Source organism: Phaethon aethereus (assembly GCF_964289735.1).
Source record: "Phaethon aethereus genome assembly, chromosome: 2".
NCBI classification, from domain to species: domain Eukaryota; kingdom Metazoa; phylum Chordata; class Aves; order Phaethontiformes; family Phaethontidae; genus Phaethon; species Phaethon aethereus.
In genome coordinates this window covers 143,677,451-143,697,921 of record NC_138582.1, presented here as the reverse complement: position 1 = coordinate 143,697,921, position 20,471 = coordinate 143,677,451, and the positions used below count along the sequence as shown (strand labels likewise).

The window sequence follows — 20,471 nt, the reverse complement described above, 5'->3', positions numbered from 1 at the left end:
ATTATTTTACACTGCAACCTAGGTAAACTAAGTATAGTGTAAATTGGTGCATTAGAGGATAAATTTATATCCAATAATAATGGAAAATGCTGGCATTTCCAAGTGTTATTTTTGAATAGTTTGTCCTTTCTAAAAATAAAGCATACAGTATTTCTCAGTAAAGTGTTAGTTACTACAGTCCAAACAGAGATGTGCAGTAAATACTTATTTTGTTAGACAGATGTTTAAAAGTACAACAAAAGACTGAAAAACAATAAGTTACAGTAGGCAAGATGGAAAATGCCTGGCCTGCTGCTGATAGGCCTTGAGAAAGCCCCTGTATTTTCAGGGAGTTTCCAATCCAGCTCAAGGCAAATTAAGCTTTTTCTTCCAACTTAAATTAGGAATGAGAAGCTTAAAGGCTAGGAACCAGTCAAGGCTCTCAAATCTGTTTCACACAAACTACAGCCACTTGATATAACACTTTTGAAAAATCTGTCTTACTACCAACTACTCTGAAAGGCTTCTCTGGCCATTGCCAAGAAAAGTATTTCCTTTTCTTAAAGGAAACCTTAAAAAGATTCCTCTCTAAGAGGACAGAAGGAAAGTCTACCTCCAAATAACCCTATACCCTGACTTAAGATACAGGCAAAACTTGCTCCCATGGCAACACATATTCATTGAACACCAGAGTCTGCCTTAAGAGGTCTTGTACCTTTATCATACCACCAGCAATGCCTGTAGATACCCTCAAATCCTTAATCTCTGGCAATGCAGTAATTGTGCTAGAACTACATGAGAGATTTTGACTACGGCAACCACAGTGAGATGGTACGCAAGAGCTACTGTTCTTTACACTTCACACTCAGGACTTCTTCAGTTCTGGTGTAAGCAACTCTTTGCCTATCTATTTGTTCTGCTAATGAGTCAGAAGCTCTTGTGCTGTCTGCCTTTCAGCCATGTGACTTACCCATTTTAGTATTTCTCACTGATTACACTTGGTACCTATACCTAACTTCTCAGCAAAATCAGGAGGAGTTAAGAAACGTTTTTAATAGTGCTAGGAACAACCCTGGTGGTTCTGGGCTTAGACTCTTTTGGTGAAGAGTGAATTCATGAAGAACAGATGCTTCTTCAGAGCAAAACCAGGATCCAAGACAGTGGATAAATGCTTCTAGAAATACCATAGCAGTATTTTCAGAACCACGCTATGTTAACCCACTAACACTATAACAAAATTAAGTTGTCATTGGTCTTGCAAGCTACCTTCTATTTTATACTAGAAATAAAGCTGAATTATTGAACAGACTCTTATGACCTTAACACGTGTAAGACTCTAAACACTGACCAGCCTATTAAAAATGAACACTAACAAAAGCAGTTTTGTACTCACTTTAAAGCTGAGAGCTCTGGACTGCCAAGTTATAAAGAATTCAATAGAAGACCAGTAGGCAGTAGGTCTATTGCCACCCCTAGGAGATTTCATTCCAGGAACAAAAAAGCAAGTGACCCTTGCTTCAGATGATTACTCTGCGAATTACTTTATACTCCACTAGAACAAGGTACAAATGCCTGGCTAGATGGAAACAAATGCTACAATGCCAGGTTAGAGAAAGATGAATGCTACTCACTTTCTGAACTTTCTCCATTCTTCACATATTAGTGTAGCAACTGAAAAAGAAGACAGCCTCAATACCAGAAAAGACTCTCCAAAGACATGTCAGGAACATGCAGTCCCCTGTCACTGCAGTCTGGAATGCAGAAACAGTCCTTACTCATGGCAGAAAGTGGCAATTAGAAGCCTCAATACTACACCACAAAACTCCTGCAAGATCACACCTAGTTATGAAATCCCAACTTGTCAACAAGTTCACATAGGCTACAGTTTTACATTTTGCTTTTCCTGACACCAGCTTCTGCTTGTGAGGGAGATCCAAATCACAAGGTATGGATTATACTCTCAATCTTCTTATTACAAAATGGATTTGAAGCTGTGCAATTTGGAAAATGTCATTTTTGCAAGCATCAAACCAGGGAAGAAATCTAAGAAATGTTTAATGTTTTCAGTCAAATGCTATCTGAAGCCACCACTTTCTTGCTGCCATCATGCCAATGTTACCAATACAACCTTTTATAGAATTCTTTTTACCAGGGGTGACAATTATCACATTAACTTGTCTGCAAGGTTTAAGGTGTCTGGCTGCCAGATACATGAAGCTGGCTGAGCAGAAAAGAGAGCACAGAAACCGTTGCAAAAGTTCTCAGTTCTGCATGCATCTGTTCCCTAGGAAGCCTGTATTCTCTAGTCATGCTTTATTTATCTCACATTTTATTCTCTGCAACCACTGATATGAGTCATTCCTGGAGTCTTCTGGTTTCTAAAAATGCCACAACTACAGACTTTAAGTCCATAGCTAATTATTCTAAAGTTTCTCTAAAGATACTTTAAAGGCAGGGTTCAAAAAATGCATTCATATGGGTGAAGAGACAGCTTGCCTGGGCAAGTACCAAAAGCAAAAGCTAGGATTTCATTAAAGAAGGGGGGAGGAAGATGGAGGGGTAGCTAATCTTGCCTATTGGCAAAGTCAGCCTTTCAAATGCAAACCATGTGCAACCAACTTCACTGCTGTCTTCCCAAGATTGCAAAGTGACTCCCTAAAAACCTTAGTTGTTACTCCTCCCTGTTCAGGGAAAAAACAGTGCATAAACCTTTAGCAGTGCTAGGACAAAACAAAGCAGGGGCACTTTTTCTACTATCTCTTTCTACACCATCTAAAGTTATTTTGGATTGCTATTTGAATGTGTTTGTGACAAATACATAAAGTAAACAGAGACAAAAAGACTCATGGAAGGAAAGCAAAGACGAGTTAGGGGAGCCAGTCAACAAACATAAAAGGCTCAATGAATTAAAAATACATAGTATACAGAAAATGGTTTGCTCAGTTAAATGGTACATGCAGCCCAAAACATTGTTTCTACAGTAGCCACTCAAAAGATACTGTATTCCTTTATGTACCTCCGGGGGGGGGGGGGGGGGGGGGGAGGGGGGGGTGCAGGGGCAGAGGCAAAAACACAAAACAAACCCCATCACCCTGCAGGGATCAGATTGTTTTGGAAGAATGGTTTGGTACTTTTTAAATGAACAACATAAAAAGAAAAAAAAATAACCACAAAGAAAACCACTTACCCATCTTTCGTCTGATCCACCACACCTGCAAGGAGCTGTACAGTGCTTGGATTAGGCAAACCATCCCCAATTATCTTCAGGTACCGTGTGACAAAGTCATTTGGAGACATGAAGAATTCACCATTCTTCTCCACACTTGCATACTGTTAAATTAATACAATATTTAGTGTCTCAAATACATCCTTCTCCACCTGTTTATTACCACTACCCATAGTTTCCAATCAGGAGCAGGCTTACATTACAGCAGATGAGACAGTTCTGCTCTGAAGAACCTACAGCCCACACCCAAACAGGAGAGAGTAAGTGGGAAGTTACTCAAGCAGCTGCAGGCTTGGCTTCCCAGCCAGAAGAATGGTAGATAGACAATTATTTTTTTATCATGTCAACAATTTCTCCATGGACATCTAGAAAGAGTTAATAACCCAGTACCAAATGTTTTCTGAAGTTGAACAAGAAGCACACGTGCAAAAGCACACGTGTGGCACCTCTGACCCACAGAAACTATAACAGCAACAGGATACTCCAGCATATTTTATTTTTTTGAAATTAGTCCTTTGGGATGAGAAGGTAGGTTTACACCTGTAAAAATAACTTTACAGTGCTAGTGGAGTAGATGATCCCACAGGAGTGTCCACCTGGGGGTGCTGTTCTGGAGAAACTCCACCACATCACCTTTGGCAACGGCTGGTCTATAAGTAAAGAACCTACATATATTCCTCCTTGGTTCAACTGCTGAAAGGAGACCAGAGAATAAGCATTTGCCGAAAAATGTAAGAGAAATCAAGAACCTGGAGACTTCAGCATACTGCAGAAACAAGAAAAGGGGTCCAAGACCTTACCAAACACCACTGGCATACGTTACTCCTGCTTTGTACCACAGATACTGACATACTACTCCAGAAACAGCACTCAACAGACCCAAGAGTATTTACTCCCAAGGGAAGCTTCCAGTAACATGTTACATAACAAGGAAAAGGAATATTGAAATATTTTTAAGATAATACCTGAATAAATAAAACTGCCTTTGTTACTGCCCTTACTCTGATTCCTCAGTCTTCGCTTAAAGTTTAAAGCCCTCATTTTCTGTAGAAGGATAAACTTGAAATCAACCCTAAAAGTGGTTTTCAAGGAAAGAAAAAGGATAAGGACAATAATTAAGAGGAAAAGAAATCCCAGGCAATATTTGCAGAACCATGTGTTAGCTTTAAGGGAAACAGCTCTGTCTCAGGATAACAAACACACACTGAGAACAGGAAAGCAAGTGTTAATTTCTTATTCTTTTTTAAGGTAAGGTAGGATGATAAACCATTGTTGCAGCTCCCCACAGAGCATTATCCACTCTAACGTAACAAATAAATTAGATGCCTATTGCTGTTTTTCAGCGTACTTCGAAGACACGTTTTGTTTTACATTGCTATGGCTCTGCTAAGGGAAGGAACTGCCAGTTTTCATTTCACAGAGTTACACTGGTGCCTGCAGAGTACCGTTATACCTGCTGTAGGCATATAACTCTCAGAGGGGTGCCGAAGTGTAACAGTAAGTAGATTATTTCTTCTAGTGCTATATAAATACAGTCTTCAAGTACAGCAATATCTTCAAGAAACAAGGCTTCAGAGAAGCAAGCCAAAACAAAACATAACTTGCTTTGGCATCTATATATTGGCTAGCATTTAAGGATTCATGTTTCAATAGACGCTGTTTGTAACGCAAGCTTTCTAGCTGATACACTGCAAGGAATTTTCAATTGTATACTTTTATAAGAACTAGCAGATCAATTGATTGCAATGTAATCATTTGCAGGGAGACAGAATCTTTCAGAATCCTAGCCTCAAAAACTTTTAACACAGCTGCTATTGAGAAACAAATCAAGTAAGTCAGACAGCCTATGCTTCTATATTTCATTTTTTTCTTCCAGGCTAACCCCCTGCTAGGGCACTCAATAACAGAAAACAGCACAAGGTTTCAGTGTCCCCCTGTTTCTTGTCACTGTGATTTACTCGAGTGTATTTGAAATCCAATCACGTACTCTATGCTACATATAGAAAATGACCTTGGAAAATGTCAGCTTGATCACTTTGACTAAAATCTAATCTCTTAGGGGTTATGGTAGAAGACTTAGAAAAAGTAGAGTTACTCTTGGAAATTATCATAACAAAAAGAGAAAAACATCAATTCTATTGGTTTTGGAAGAGAAACATTAAAAAAATGGTTCTTTACAATTGTATTTTTCCCCACTTTGGCAATTATACCCACAGAGAATTTGATATTATACAATAGTACTTAATGGTTTTTTGGTAACTTATTTCCGTACATTTTAGATAGTCAAGTATTAACCAGTTCAACCCCACTTGAAATAAGATTTGCAAACATTTTATTGGGGTTTTGATGTATCAAAAATGCTAAAAGTTGACTGTAATCAACTGTATTTAAACTGATAGCTTCATATTTATTTCTACACAGAGGCTACCATTCCTACATGGGAATCATATTTTTTAATTCTTAATTGAAGTAGAAAGAATCCCTGTCAAGTTATTTTATACGTGAAGATCCCACAACCTGCAGAAGCAACTGTATTGGCCTCACCACTTACAATCATCTGAAGCAGCTTAATTAACATTCTGGCCATCGCTTATTTGTAGAGCACAGAACAACATACCACATTCACTCATCCTTTTCCCTTCTCAGTGGTAAGCGGCATGACAATTTCTGTATTACACTGAGCAAAACATTCAGCTCATACTTCACGACTCTGCTTACTGAGACCCCTTCTTTCAGTGGAAGGGGAAGCAGAAAATGATGAAATAGAAGCTGGAGGTGGTATTTAGTGTGCTCAACCATGACCCATTCAATCCACCAAAACTGAAAGCTGAGGGAGCTACGATCCTCAGAAACGCAAGAGAGCTGAATACCCACAGGCAGGTAGGAAACAACTTTCATATTATTCTCAGCAAACCAACCAACTCCCTCACCACAACTTAGCGCTGCCTCATATTGCAGAAGCAACCAGGCATCTCTCTACCATGTTTATTCCCCTCCTCAATTCTACCATCTTCTTGGGTCAGCAGTCAACTCCCTGTCTGCCTTTGCTGCTGCCTTGCTCTTGCTCTTCAAGCATTTGCTTTTGAAAATTCTGTTAGCCCATTCTTTTTCAAGAGTCTTTTTGCTTTCCTGACAGATACAAGTTCCAGGACTTAGTAAGTTAAATCCTATCTTTCTCAACTGAAGATCTGATCTCAGAGCTATAAATACTGACAGTATATGATAAATCTATAAATACTGGCAATATACATAGTGACACCTACACACATTGTTAATAATAGCTCACAAGGGACAATGGAAAACATGCCAAGAAGTGCATGGAGAGTGGGGCATGACACTGGAGAGAGAAAAGGTGGCGGAAAGAACTTGGAAAGGTATGCGCGCTCAGGCACTCAACCCTTTCATAAAAATAATTCAGGTACAACAACTCCCTGTAGCACTGCGGCACCTACCTCCCATATACTCTCCAGATTCACTAATTTCTGTACTCTTTTTCATACCAGACTACCAAACTAATACAAACATCGTACTAATAAATCTTAGGATGGTTAGAAATATTTACTTAAATTTAGGAAATGGATCAAAGAAAGCCATATTCCAGCAAAGCACACTTCTCTCGAGTATACAAGCAAGCACACAAGTCATTTCATTACTTGTATACTTCTATAGCAGGCCAACACAAAAAGAATTTTAGTTAAATGATAACCGAAACTCCCACCCCGTTCTCCGAACAATGCTTTTTTTTTCTAAGATAGTAATACTTCTTCTGAGTCAATACAATAATCACTCAGGAACGTATCTGACTTCTTGGTGAGCATTGTTCAATTCTGATAATGGTATTTAAGTCTAACGTGGTAATAATACAGTGAATGATTAATGGTTGGAAAAACTATCATGCAATAAAGGAGCAAAAGATATGAAAAATTTAAACAGACAGAGTAAAATATTTACTTTATACATACCTTCAAAAATATTGTTTTCAACTCAGCTGGATCAGCTCTCTTGGTTAGAGCCACCTACAAGTAAATACAACTACATTAAATATGCATAATTTATCCAAAAGATGTCAAAGTGTCACTTAAACGGAAGAATTCAAACAACAGAACAAGTGATTAAAATAAATGTTCACCTTAGATAAATTAGGTATTACTTTAGCTGGCCATGCCTGTTTTACTCATTTCATATTTACACTAAGTTATTCATCATTTTTGTTGTAACTGCTTCCCTTATGCAACCCTGCAATTCTTAAACAAGGACACATTAACAATCATAAAGATATTCAAGTATCAAATCTTTTCAACATACCTCTCTGTTGGGATTCAGCATTATACCATCTTTACCATATAGATTTTTATACTTCCAGCATCTTTCATCTAAGGATTTCAGAGTACCATACACAGCCCCCAACTGATAGATGGCAAGAATAAAATACTCAGACTTAACTTGTCCAAGAGAGCAACTAAGAGACTAAATTCCAATGTAATTATTCAGTTTATTGCTACTTCTGCCTCCTACTTCCAACATGTTAAACTATTTAACATGTTGTAGACCTTTTTGATGAAACAAATTCAGAAAGCACAGCATCTAGATTTTTCTGCACATCAGAAAACCCGCCAGTTACAACTAAAATCGAAGTTACATTTATCACCACAAACCCCAAATAATTAGGAAGACCTACTTTCCAAAACACTGACTTAAAAATATTCTATATCCACCATGGAGTAAGTCCATCAGCATTTTCCTCATTGGCATACCATGCCGTCCATTTGCTGCTTTTGTCAGAAAGTGGATTCATCGCCTCAGTCCATACCTACTATAGAGTTTCCCATTCTTTCTTCAAGATACTTTGATAAAATCTTGCTTGGCAACATAACAACCACCATCTGATAAGTCAATTAAGCATATCAATCTATTTCTAATTAAAAAAGAAAATATTTTGCAAGCAAACCTGTTTTTTCAAAAAACTTGTGAAAACAGCTCTGCAATGAGGAATGTACAGCCAAAGGGCAAGATGTAAAATCTTACACTCACCTAAGAATTAAGTATCAGAACCGTTATAAAACATGACTACCTACTTTCTTGACTCCCCAGAGCAATGGTAGACTGTAAAGGCGAATGTGACTGCAAGTGCATTTCTAGTAGCACACTAAACTACTGCAGAAAATGCTAGGAGTCTCTGTAAGTCTGTATAACAGCATTATACCCTCACCCATACATTTAATGAAGAATCTTTAGTAAGTTTTTCCTCACCCTAAATGGGTCATTTAAAAGGATAAAAAGGAAAAAAAAAAAAAGAATAAAAACCACTAAAAATCCCCAGAGTATTTTAAGAAAAGTGTATGAATAAGGTTTCTCCCAAAATTTTAGAAGTTTTTTTAAAAAGGAAAATCCACATGTAAAGTCATGCTAGGAGTCAACTAACAGAGTCCACAGCTGGAGTCGCAATTCTGTTTGCACAGAAATCCATGTGGAGGCAGTTGAAAAAAATCAAAGTGTAATTGTGAAGCCGGGAATCTAAAAATGTTTATTTTCTAAAGTACAAGCTGTCCTAAATGTAATCACTGTGTAGTAAGCAGAGATTTACTTTAACCCCATTTGTAAAAAACTGGTGCTCTAGAGCAATTAGGAATTTTGTGGAAACAAAAAAACCCAACATTTCTATACTGCTGCATTGCAGAATCTTGCCACTATACAGGCAAACAAGAGACAGTTCAAACACCTATAGCCATTAAAAATAAATCAGTATCACACTTCCTCTGCGTTGAAGTTTAAATTTTATACTGTCCCAGAAAACTAAGCCTAAAGAAACCAGGGATGAAAAGAACAAAGGAAAAGGGTACATGCTGATAGATGAACTTCCACTGATTTTTCTTTGGTTTTACTGACATTAACCATCTTGGGAAACTCAGGAGACAAAATGTACTCACAGCCCAGTTGCCATTTTTCAATGCCCTTTTAATTATGGAGGGGATTTTGGTGGTGTTTTTATAGCAAGTTTATTTCAAAACATATACTGAAAGACAGGCTGAAGCTGGCCAGATCAATGAATAAACACAGACATTGGAGACCATCAGCGAAAGCAGAAGCTGCAGACCACAGTTTCCCTCCATTTCCTGCAGTCTACTTCCACATTCTTCTGTTTCCCAGGAAACAGGAGAGGAAAGGGATGGTTAGCACTGCGTAATGGGTTTGTCCATGTGTCACCCACACATGGACAACCTCCATTTTGAAAGGTCTATTCGATCCCAAGCAAGGAGAAAAGCCTCTACTATGTAACGTTACAGCTTCAGGAGGACCGATGCTAATGCAGCCATACCAGCGCTAAGAGGAGAAGTATGTAATCCAGCCTTTCATCCATCCCCAGCTGTGGGCAAAGCTGAAGCTGCACACAGACATGAGAACTGGTCCCGATGACAGGCATTACTAGCAGATTCCCCTTCTGGAAAAGGTCAAAATACTGCTTTCAATACCATTCTGAAAATTGTTCCCAGTTACATTTAGCAGTTGAAGGTGGGCTAAGTAACCTGATGCCAACAAGACTGCAAGCCAACAAGTAGCATGCCTGATGAAAAGTGACCCACAGACACAAGCTGCTTCTCCTTCAGTCAACTCAGGTGATATTTACAGATTTTTATATAACTGGGCGTAGGTGATGTGTTTTGTTATGGGAAAGACTTCTCCATTTTACTTTATCTTCTCTCCGTAAAGACAAAAACCAGCCTGAGATAAAACCAGCGATGAGCTGGTAGGCATGACGTCTCTCTAGTTGTGTGAGAAGGCACTTGATAAAGCAGATCTGAGGGAAATAATGTTTGTTACTGCTCTTTACAAAGAGATGCTTTGTAACAAACACTAATGCTTCAAAAAAACCTGTAACTTCTGCTAAGTAAGGTTCAGTGAAGAAAGCTTTCCAACAAACAACTTTAGTTTAAAAAAACAGGAGAAAACAGGGAGTACAGAAACTAAAGTGCAGGATTATAACAAAGTCAGGACATGCTACAGAAAAGTCTGGGATAATGTACAGAAAAAGTCAGCAGGGATTTTCATTCCTAAGGTAGATACTTGAAAGTTTTAGCCAACATATGATGTGTATATGTGCATTACACTGTACATGAAGAACCAGCCAGCTCAGGCAATATAAGAATTGAATTTAAAATGCCAAATCCCTCCCATTAGCAATGACGTTCAACAAAGGGAGACAGAGGGTGCACAGAGAAAGGGAAAGCTCCAAGTGAGGGACAGTAACACACGGACTGATTTGCACACTGGAGCTGTTCATACCCGTAGACTTCCTTGCACCTTCATCTTAATTTCAGCCCATTTTCTCAAGCGGAGCTCTTTTTTCCTTGTTGACTTGTACGCATTTTACACTGACACGTATTTTCAGTCTCACTTCCACCCTCAACGGCAAATGCAAATAGACTCTTCCCAGAAAAATATAACTGTATAACAATGCAAGAAAACAGAATCCACTGGGAATCAAAGAAAATTGCATTACATTTCCAATCGAATCTATTAATATATATGTCATACACAAGGCAGAAGGAACTGGTTTTCAGATGGTATGTGATATCAAAAGATACAAAAGGACTAATAAAGTAGTGATTGTGCTCCACCCAGTGAAGAGCACCACCATGGGTAGACAAGAGAGAAAAACGGCAGTAGAAAAATCAGAATTAATGTCAATATAGCATGAACCTAACGGCAAATATAAAAAGTCTGATCTTCTCACCTTTATGGTAAAGATCACTTTAATATCACCTGAACATAGCTCAAGTGTGAAGGAGAAAGTTGATGGAGGTAAAGATCTCCTCCTCTACCTCATTATTTTAAAAACTCCTGACACCAAGAAAGTAAGACACTGGAGAGCAGCCCTTCTCCAAGCAGAGAACCGGAGCTGTGGCAGGGGTACCTCGTTGCTGGGCACCGGTACCTCGTTGCTGGGCACCGGTGAGCTCAGTCTGTTTAATTCTAAAGGACACCATCTACAGGCACATACAGAGAGAAGATGTTCGATAAAAGGCCTAACAAGTGATCGCAAGCTCAAGTAGCTTCATGTTGAAATTAGGGTTATTTTTTTAAAGTTCTTCCATTCTTAAACAAGACTAAAGAACGCAATGTATTTGACACCACTAAAAGACCTCAAATCAAGATTGAAACCTCATGTGTTCTAGAGGTGTTCTTTAGTTTCATGACAAGTTATTAAGTCCACCTGTAAGATTCAAATACATGTGGCCAAGTTTATGGAATAGGTCAGATTAGATCATCATAATGTTTCCTTCTGTCTAAAAGTATACATACACTTGCAATATGTGTGACTCCAAAGGAGATCAAAACAGGGTTTGACGTTACATTCTTGTTTAAATGAGTGACTGGAATATCGGAAATGAGTTGAAGTGCAGTTATTGGCCAAGTTTGAATTCAGACCAGAAATCTATTAATACCATATAAGTATTACGCTAAAACAACACTCCATTTTGTATTTTAATACAACTAACTTACTTACATAGATGAGAATCATCCTTCTTCCATATTTACACTAATACTACCACAAACATATACAATCATTCTTCTAACCTAGCAACTTCCCTTGGTCACTCTCCATCATCACACGCAGCATCATAAATTACAACAGCGTTCTGCATGAACATCTCTCCAGGGCAGTGTCTCTCGTTTCAGTTGCCCCAATAACCATTTTTCCTTAGCCCAACATGCTTCAGCATAGTCTCACCTCAGCAAAAGCACTGCTGTTCCTTCTTCGTGACAGAATCCAAGTAAAACAACTTGACTGTGAGCTACAATGGAAAGCAAACTATGCAGAGCTCAGCATCACAGGGAAGTTTGCAAGCAAGATGTGGACCAGCTCACCAAGGAGGGAATCAGACAACTGCAAGGAGAGCTGGCACAGAATGCAGATCAAAAAGACCTTCTCAACCAGACCTCCCTAAAGGTTAACTGAGAATTTCACTTAGGAAAATACTTTCAGATGGCATTTGGCATAACTACCCCAAGCATTTAGGTTAGGAAGCACTTTTTGAGAAGCTGGTAACTACTAAGCAGGTACTTCTATTATATTCAGTCTGATGAGTCTGAGCACAGTCAGCCTTGAGAAAAAACCCATTTATTTTCTAAAAACAGTTCCCATCCTCAGAGTCAAACATTACAATTACATTTTGGAAAAGTGTAACCCCACGCTAAGTAGCAGTTACTACATTCCTTTGTCTAATAACACTTATCTAAACTAAGAAAAAGAAATTTGTGTTATTAACACAAATCAACAAAGTCTTCCCAGATTCTACAGGCTGATTCAGTATGCAGAGCTACAGAATAAACACTACTGAAACTAGGCAGTTGTGCTGAGCCTACCCCCCACCACGGCAAAGCAGAACAAAATTTGCAAGCTGACAGAGACAGCAAATCTCAACCAAAACTATTCGCATCCATCTTCACTCTGTCACAATTATAAACCTCTGGGCAATTCCCAGTCCAGCTTCTGCACTACTATAAGTGGAAGCTGCACTTCCCCAAGTGCATCAAAGCTAACAGACCTACTTTACTGAGCAATTATCTGCTAGCTTTGATCCTACTTTCAAAGTCTCAAAGCAAATGCAGCTGGGTTGTTCATAAGATGGTTCTCACACAAGGAGATTCCCAATAAAACCCAATACTTTTGCACACAAACTGATTGGGGATCAACGCACAGTTACCAATTACATACACACAGGAAAGTGCTTATCCAGTTTGCCCAATGTTTCCAAGTAGGTATAGAAACAAAGGTGGGAGTAGTATACATCTTAAGGAAAACTGCTATAAGAATTTCCAAGAATAGCTAATTCATTCTATGTAAAAAAACATTTAGACCGTGTACTTCTACAATTTTCCTACCAGGAAAACAGAAAAACCATAAAACTAGCCCGATACTAAGGTAAAAATAGCTAGGCATTGTCATTGCTCAGCAAATTTGTTTAACAAAAGGAAAAAGCATCATACTGTGACCAATATTATCCACTCTAAACTTTAAAGCATGTATCAGGAGATGCAGTTAGGAACAAACTGGACTATTAGTTTGTAGTCAGCCTCAGGACTAGGACAAGGATGCAACTGCTGGCATTCCTACAACAAAACATGATGTGCTACACGACAGTGAGAAACTGAACCTGAAAACCAACGCTTTGTAAAAAACAGAAATTTCTCTTTCACTTTTCATGTTGCTATCAGAAAAAGCTCAGCTCTGCAATCACTTTCTCTACCTATCTGTCATAAAGTGCTACAGTACTCTGACTGCACCAGTCCATCTTCTTCCTCAAATTAATATTCCCTATTGTCTCATAGCTACTCTACAACACGTTTTTACTCACATGATCTTCAGGACTGTGATCCAAAGATACACAAACAAGCTACTTTGCTATGGCCGTTATGTAATATTAACATATCCCAAACTCCTCCTCCTGTTCACCATAGATGGGTGGGATGATAGATGCTAACACTATTACTTTGCTCTCCCTTTTGCCTCCTTACACCTTTCAGAAATGGAGGCTTATCTAAGCATTATGAATGTAAACTTGCTAAAACATACTTGGTGGCTACCTCAGCCCAGTTTATAGACCTTCCCTTTTGATTCTCCCAGGGCTTGTTCTGTTACAACAGTGCTACTGTACAACCACTACCATTGACCATAAACTCAAGAGATCAACTGCCTCACGTTCATCTTCTAAAAGCAGCCATCCCAGTGCTAGCAATTCGTCTTCTAGAGCTAAACTTCAGGCTTACATCTGGCAGGAAAATAGTCATCTCACCCAAAGAAGCAAAGGATAGGAATATTCTCCAGTGTACCAGTAAGATCAAAAATAGTCCCTGGAGGAAGCAGAAGTTTAGATACCTGTTATGACTCAAAAATTGTCAGGAAGTTGTGGCAGACTTTTAGGGCAGCATGAATTTTACCTGGCACCCAATGTTATTAGCAGAAAATATGTATTTGGACCAAGATTAAGCAATGGGTAAGTCACAATTAAGACAGAAAGCCTTAACACCATGTTTCTCACAAGGTGGCACCTTCAAGAAGCACTGTCTCACAGCTATGCAGAGTACCAGTAAGCTCTGGCAGAGTCATCACTGAATGCAACATACAAACTACTAAAGAGCCTCTCCAAGGTCCCCATGCTCACGGTGCTCAAGGTTCCCAACAGCTCACAGCTCAATGGAGCTCCTGGTTTCACCCGGCTCCTAGCTCAAGCCCCCAACACCCAAATGCTCACTCTGCCTCTGCCATGGCACAAAGCAGCTTTTACAACCTAAATGACCAGCTGCTTCTACCAAAACAGTCATAAACAAAAGATTAAAAACAATAGATATGATGATGCACCACCAGGGAACTTCTTGAGAGTCCTGCAATGCACCTGACACTATGCAGTGCACACAGCGACCTAAAAAGAAGTGTCCCATGCTTTATCTGACACCTTCATAAATTACAGAACCCAGACAGAAAAAAATGCCAGGAACAAACACCCTGAACAGTGTTACAAAAGGTTTCTCCATGATTTGCTTTCCCACATGTCAATGCAGTGGAAGTTTTACTGTGACACAAGGTCCCAGTGCACAAGCAGGATTGTTTGCAGCAATAAACAAAAACCTGCTGTATTTTGAAGAAAGCAAGCCTGGAGCAGTGCCATACAGGGGTATTGTAACAGAATGATCTGCTCTTAGATAACCACTAATTCTGTGATAAGGGAATAAAATATTATACGGATGTGCAATCAGTGCCTATAAACTTGTGGAAAGGTCTGTCTCAAGTTGTTCCTAGAGTAACTGTTGTTATTTGTGACTTCATGCTCGTGAATGAGCAAGTAAAAGAAATGTGCTGGAGAAAAGTTCCTATACATTACATGTCTTGACTAATAATTGCATGACAGGAATTAGGTAGGAATAACTGACAGGTAAATGTATTTTGTTTCTGTGTTTTGTTTTCTTCTTCGAACACAGAAGTTCACTTTTCAAGATCCTATTTATAATCAAATCCATCTATTCAACTCTATTCAAAATGCTACACCTCAGCAGCTCAGAGAACTGGGAAGGGTGTGGGAGTGGGCATGAATCCTGTGTGTGCATGTATCCAATTCTACAACCTTAAAAAGAACAAAAGACAACTGCACAATGGAAACAGCATCACACACACAAAGCAAACTTATTCAAAGCTATAAATGATGAGACTCAATGAACATCTTAAGTCTTGCGGTCAGGAACCCTTCCTCATAGCTAACAAAAGTAACAGCAGCATTCCAACACATACTGGCACAAATAACACTGTGCTACTTGAAACAATAAGAAAAAAAAACATAGGTTCTTTTTTTCTTTTCTTTTCTTTTTTGTCTGTATAGCACTCAGCACAGTGGAGTATTGGGTCATGGGGAACATACTCATGCTCTGTGACAGCTGAAGAGTCACAGTAACTATCCACGTTCCTCGGATAAACATGCTAGTCAACCTCTAACTATGGAAAACCTGGACTTTCAAATAACAAAATATCTTTCTCTCCTTAAAGATTTTTACCTGTCATCTCAAAATACATATGCCAAAATGTGAGTTTGCAAACACACTCTCTCTCGGCTGCAAGGAACTGTATCATCATTTGTCCAACTCCCATCATATGAGTTTCAGTTTTAAATTATTAGATCATCTCCCTGAAGAGAGGGCAATTAGAAGGTAAAGTCAGTTTAACTTTTTTTTTACAATTCTTATCTTCATTATTAACAAGAAATAAATGCTTGGTGCTTAGATACTAGCAGATTACAGAGCTACCACAGGCCACTGTGAGCATGTACCCTCCATTCTTGCTAAGGACCTGAACAGAAAGTTACAGCTATCAAAAAGTGTACTTGGAAATAATTTACCGTTTCATGTGAGAATATCAAATAATCCAAGGAAGACATAAATCGTTTGTGTAAGGCAATGACTGTAACACTAAAGGTTTATCTGCTAGTGACTTGCTGCAACTCAAAATTGTTCAAGAGTTCACAATAACTCTCCATAATTTGCAAAAGTTGTAAGATAGTTGACAACAATAATTAAAAACTTCTCATCTCCTTAAGAAACTGCAGAAACATTTCCAGCATTCTAATACATTCTAATTAGAAACAATTCTGATTTTAGCTTGAATGATTTTGGCTTCTTATCTGTGAGCCTATTTTATTATATATATTTGCATAAAGCAATAACTGTTTCATTAAAACATTAAATTTACTTCTGCTGCATAGCCCTCAATATTTTTATGAGATCATTTGGTTGCAGTAGAAATGAGGATGATGTCAAACTGAGTGTTCCAATTTAAAGACAGGAATTTAAAACAAATGCTAAAATTACTTTCAAGCAGGCATTACTTTCAGCAGAGAGGAAAACATAAATCATTTTTATTTGCCAAGTAAAGGATTTCCATTTTCTTTAGGGGGACTAAAATCTAAAAATGCCAGATTAACCAAACATGGCGCAGAGTTAAAGATACTAGAGAAATTCTAGCATTACTCTTTTCAACGTCTCATTAATCAGGAGTTTTCTTCCATTTCACTCCTTGGACACTTGAGTTTTCAGCACGTTGACATCACCAAACAAATTCAGAGCAGTACATCTGCCATCCCACAAAGTACCTCCCAGGCTCTCAAAGCTCCAAAAGAAATGTAGGCACATATTCTGTATAAAACTTTCCAAAAACACTGAAGGAAAATAGTGTAATTGACAGTCTTTTTGTGCATAGTTTGCTAATTTCCTTCCATCGTTTTCAAAAGTTCCGTGCCCTCTTTCCCCCCTTCCTTCCCCGTCCATCCACAGGAAAAAGGGAAAAAGCTGATTTAACTACCCTTAACTTGTCAATCGCACACAGAATAAGGAACTATTAAGTGCTATTTTAATTATACAGTATTTGGGTTGAATGTTTGCACACTTGAGAATTGAGTATTCTGGTTTGGGCTATTCTCATAGGTGAGATACTGACTCTACAGGTTACATGTAACAGAACACCAAAAGCAAACTGGAAGAGGTTTACAGTCACTATCATTTTTTTTACTGTGAGAAGAAAAGAGAAGCCCAAAACTTTGTAGTACAATGGCCACAAAGCAGAAAAGACTGAACCCACTACTTCACACCAGTCAGCCTTGAAAGAAAAGATGCAACCAAGTAACTGATTTGGGCGTGAGTAAAAGCAATTGTAGAAAGTTTGTTGTTGCCATGTTTTTCTTCCTTTTGAACAGCATCAACATGGGACTAATTCATGATCTTTACAAAGTAGTTTCCAGTTAGACTGACACACAATGGCAAGCAGCGTTAGACAGGTGAAGTGACAGGAAGGAGGAAGGCTGACTTGATGTCAATGACAAAAACTATTTTAATGGAAATGTGAAATTATTCAAAAATTTCTTCCCCTAAACACGTGAAGATTTCTCTAGGCAGATTCAGACTGCACAATGGGCTGAGAGCAGGAATCAGCCAGACACAGTATTTTTACATAGCGTGTTTTTTCTAATGGCTTTTCATACTCGGTGCCTCACTTAAAGGTTTCTTCTGCCAAAAATCTGTTAAATCAGTGATGTTCTATCAAACAGTAGTTGTCAAACATGATAAAGACCTACAATAATAAAATACGTGACCAAGAGGTTTTAGTAGCTGAGGATCCAGGGAAGAGTGGAAATAGGTCATATTTCCAAGGCATAGAAAGATGACAATAATAACAAACAGCCTGCTGTTTGTTCAGTAATACTAATTTCCAGACCTCTTTTCTTCTATCCTAAAATCAGACCTATGTATCAGGTCATGCAATGATGGATGTGACAGGAAAGTCACGTAACAAAGGACAGATGATAATGCTTGATTGCTGCTGCAGAATGTACCTTTTAATTAAATCCCTTAAGTAGGGAGCCTCCCACCCTGCTACTGATACAGAACATCTCCTGCACCGTATCATCACACACCAGAGTAGGGACTTGACTAAGAAGCTGTAGTAGGCACCTGGCGTAAAAGAACTGCAGAAAAAATGCAAAGCAACACAACAAACACACAGAAGTAGGAAGAAGCATTAAGGCAGGAGATCTCATTTCTCAGTGTAGGAAATCATGTGTGTGCACATTTGAACACAGACCTCCAAACCAGAGTTGCGTGCACACTGGTTTTAAACTTTGTGTCATGATCCTGCTGACAGCCATTTATGTTTTGGAGATGTTACCTGCATTTTGATTAACACCTGTCAGTCTTTGATGAAAGATGTAGTCAGATGCTGCTCAAGCTACTCCAACACCTAATAACTTGCTCTAATTTATTCCTTAAAAACTATTCTAATTTACTGCTTTACTTAGATGAAGTGGGCACCTTTGCTAACTTCCCAGAATTAACTATCCATCGAGTGAGGCAAAAACCCAAAACCCCAAATAACTGATAGTTCTATTGGCTGAGAGAGTTCAGGGAGGTTGGGATAAGAAACAGCAACTTAAATATGAAAACAATTAGAATTTCTCCCTCCTACTGGCTGGATGATTGGCATTTCGCTCAGGATCATCCTTGTGAAAGCATCCTCCCCTGTTGACTAAGTGCACTTTTAGGCAGTACGCAAACACTAACAGGAAGAACGTAATAAAACGTGTGCCCTTCTATGACTCCATATTCTGAAATCTACAGACATTTTTCTCAATACACAATGTCAGAAAGAAAAGCAAAGAACGGAAAGTGCTAGTTGTTGTTCCCTCCTCATCTCCTCGCAAAGCCAGCACTAAAAAAAAAAGACTCCAACCTGCTGAGGAACCTTCTTTGACCCTTCCATTTCCTGATAAGTTTAAACTTATCCTTTCAAACAGAAATGAAGCTCATCTCCAGGAAAGAACATTTTTAAGTCTTCAGTGAATAAAGATCAGGTAGTATTCTGTCGTGGTTTAGCCCCAGCCGGCAACTAAGCACCACACAGCCACTCACTCACTTCCCCTCCCCCAGTGGGATGGGGGAGAGAATTAGAAAAAAAACTCATGGGTTGAGATAAAAACAGTTTAATAGGACAGAAAGAGAGAAGGAAACAACAATGATAACAACAATAATAATACCGGCAAAGGAACGTACAAGAACAAGTGATGCCCAATACAGTGATCGCTCACCACCCGGCAATCGACAGCCCATCCCTGAGCAGCGATTTCCGCCCCCCGGCCAACTCCAGTTTATGTACTGGGCATGATGTCGTATGGTAGGGAATATCCCTTTGGCCAGTTCTGGGTCAGCTGTCCTGGCTGTGTCCCCTCTCAGCTCCCCGTGCACCCCCAGCCTGCTCGCTGGCAGGCCAGCACGAGAAGCTGGACTGTCCTTGACTGCTCAGCAACAACCCAAAACATCAGCACGGTATCAACAGTTTCTTATCCCAAATCCAAAACATAGTCTCACGCTGGCTTCTGTGAAGAAAACCAGCTCTATCCTGGCTGAAACCAGGACAGTTCACTTACAGAAACTGAAATTTCTGAAAAGATAAAAAGTTAAAATTGTGCAAGAAGCTGGAAAAATCTGTGGTCAATGGCATTTTACTCAACAATCTGAATCCCAGCAAATTAATTTCAATTACGAAGGAAGTACCAACAAGATTACAGTGTCACAAATGGAGAAAGAAAGAATAAACTCTATTGGGGAAATAACAAATGGAATTGAAATACATCACTGTTCTCACTCTTTTCCTAAAGTTTGCAGTTTAAGAAAAATTTGTTCAACTATATCAGAAATATTCAGAATTTGATCCCCTCCGCTTCCCTCCCTGTGCAGTTCCACAACTGCTCAGCAATGTTATGTTTTCCATTTGCTCAACAGCTGTTTTGCTCAACAGCCAAGGTTTTAATACTCCAGAACACAAATTATGTAACGGCACCTGAAGAAAGAGGGAAAAAGAAGTCTGCTTCTACCTATTTATAAGGTTGACTAGTAACCATGGTCATCTAGCTACATAACGCCTTCTTCCATATTCTAGCTTTGGAATTAAGAGTGCTCTTTCCAATTCTTCAATTGCCCTAATCATCAAGGACATAAAAATCATAGCTGTTAAAACCACATGTATTACTCTTCTGATAGGTCCCCATAATTGCAAAAATAGACTTTAAAAGCCTTGAATTTTTTATACTGATGAGATTTTTTTTAAAAACTAGACTTTAAGAGTTTGAGGGTGTATTATCTTCACATGGGATTGATTTATGGTGGGACCTGAAGATTGGAAAAAAATTAAAGACTACATGCTAATACCCTTAAAGTAGAACTATTTTCTTAA

At 38.8% G+C, this 20,471-nt stretch overlaps 1 protein-coding gene across 1 annotated transcript in view; it reads right to left on the bottom strand.

Annotated features, from left to right (window-relative positions):
- SLC25A13 (solute carrier family 25 member 13) overlaps positions 1-20,471 on the bottom strand; it is a gene marked incomplete at both ends in the record, with an annotated part of 189,792 nt that overhangs the window by 70,894 nt on the left and 98,427 nt on the right. The window contains 2 exons of the mRNA XM_081996506.1: positions 3,167-3,309; positions 7,168-7,221. Coding sequence (XP_081852632.1) covers positions 3,167-3,309; positions 7,168-7,221 — 197 coding nt within the window. The remainder of the gene's footprint in view (positions 1-3,166; positions 3,310-7,167; positions 7,222-20,471) is intronic.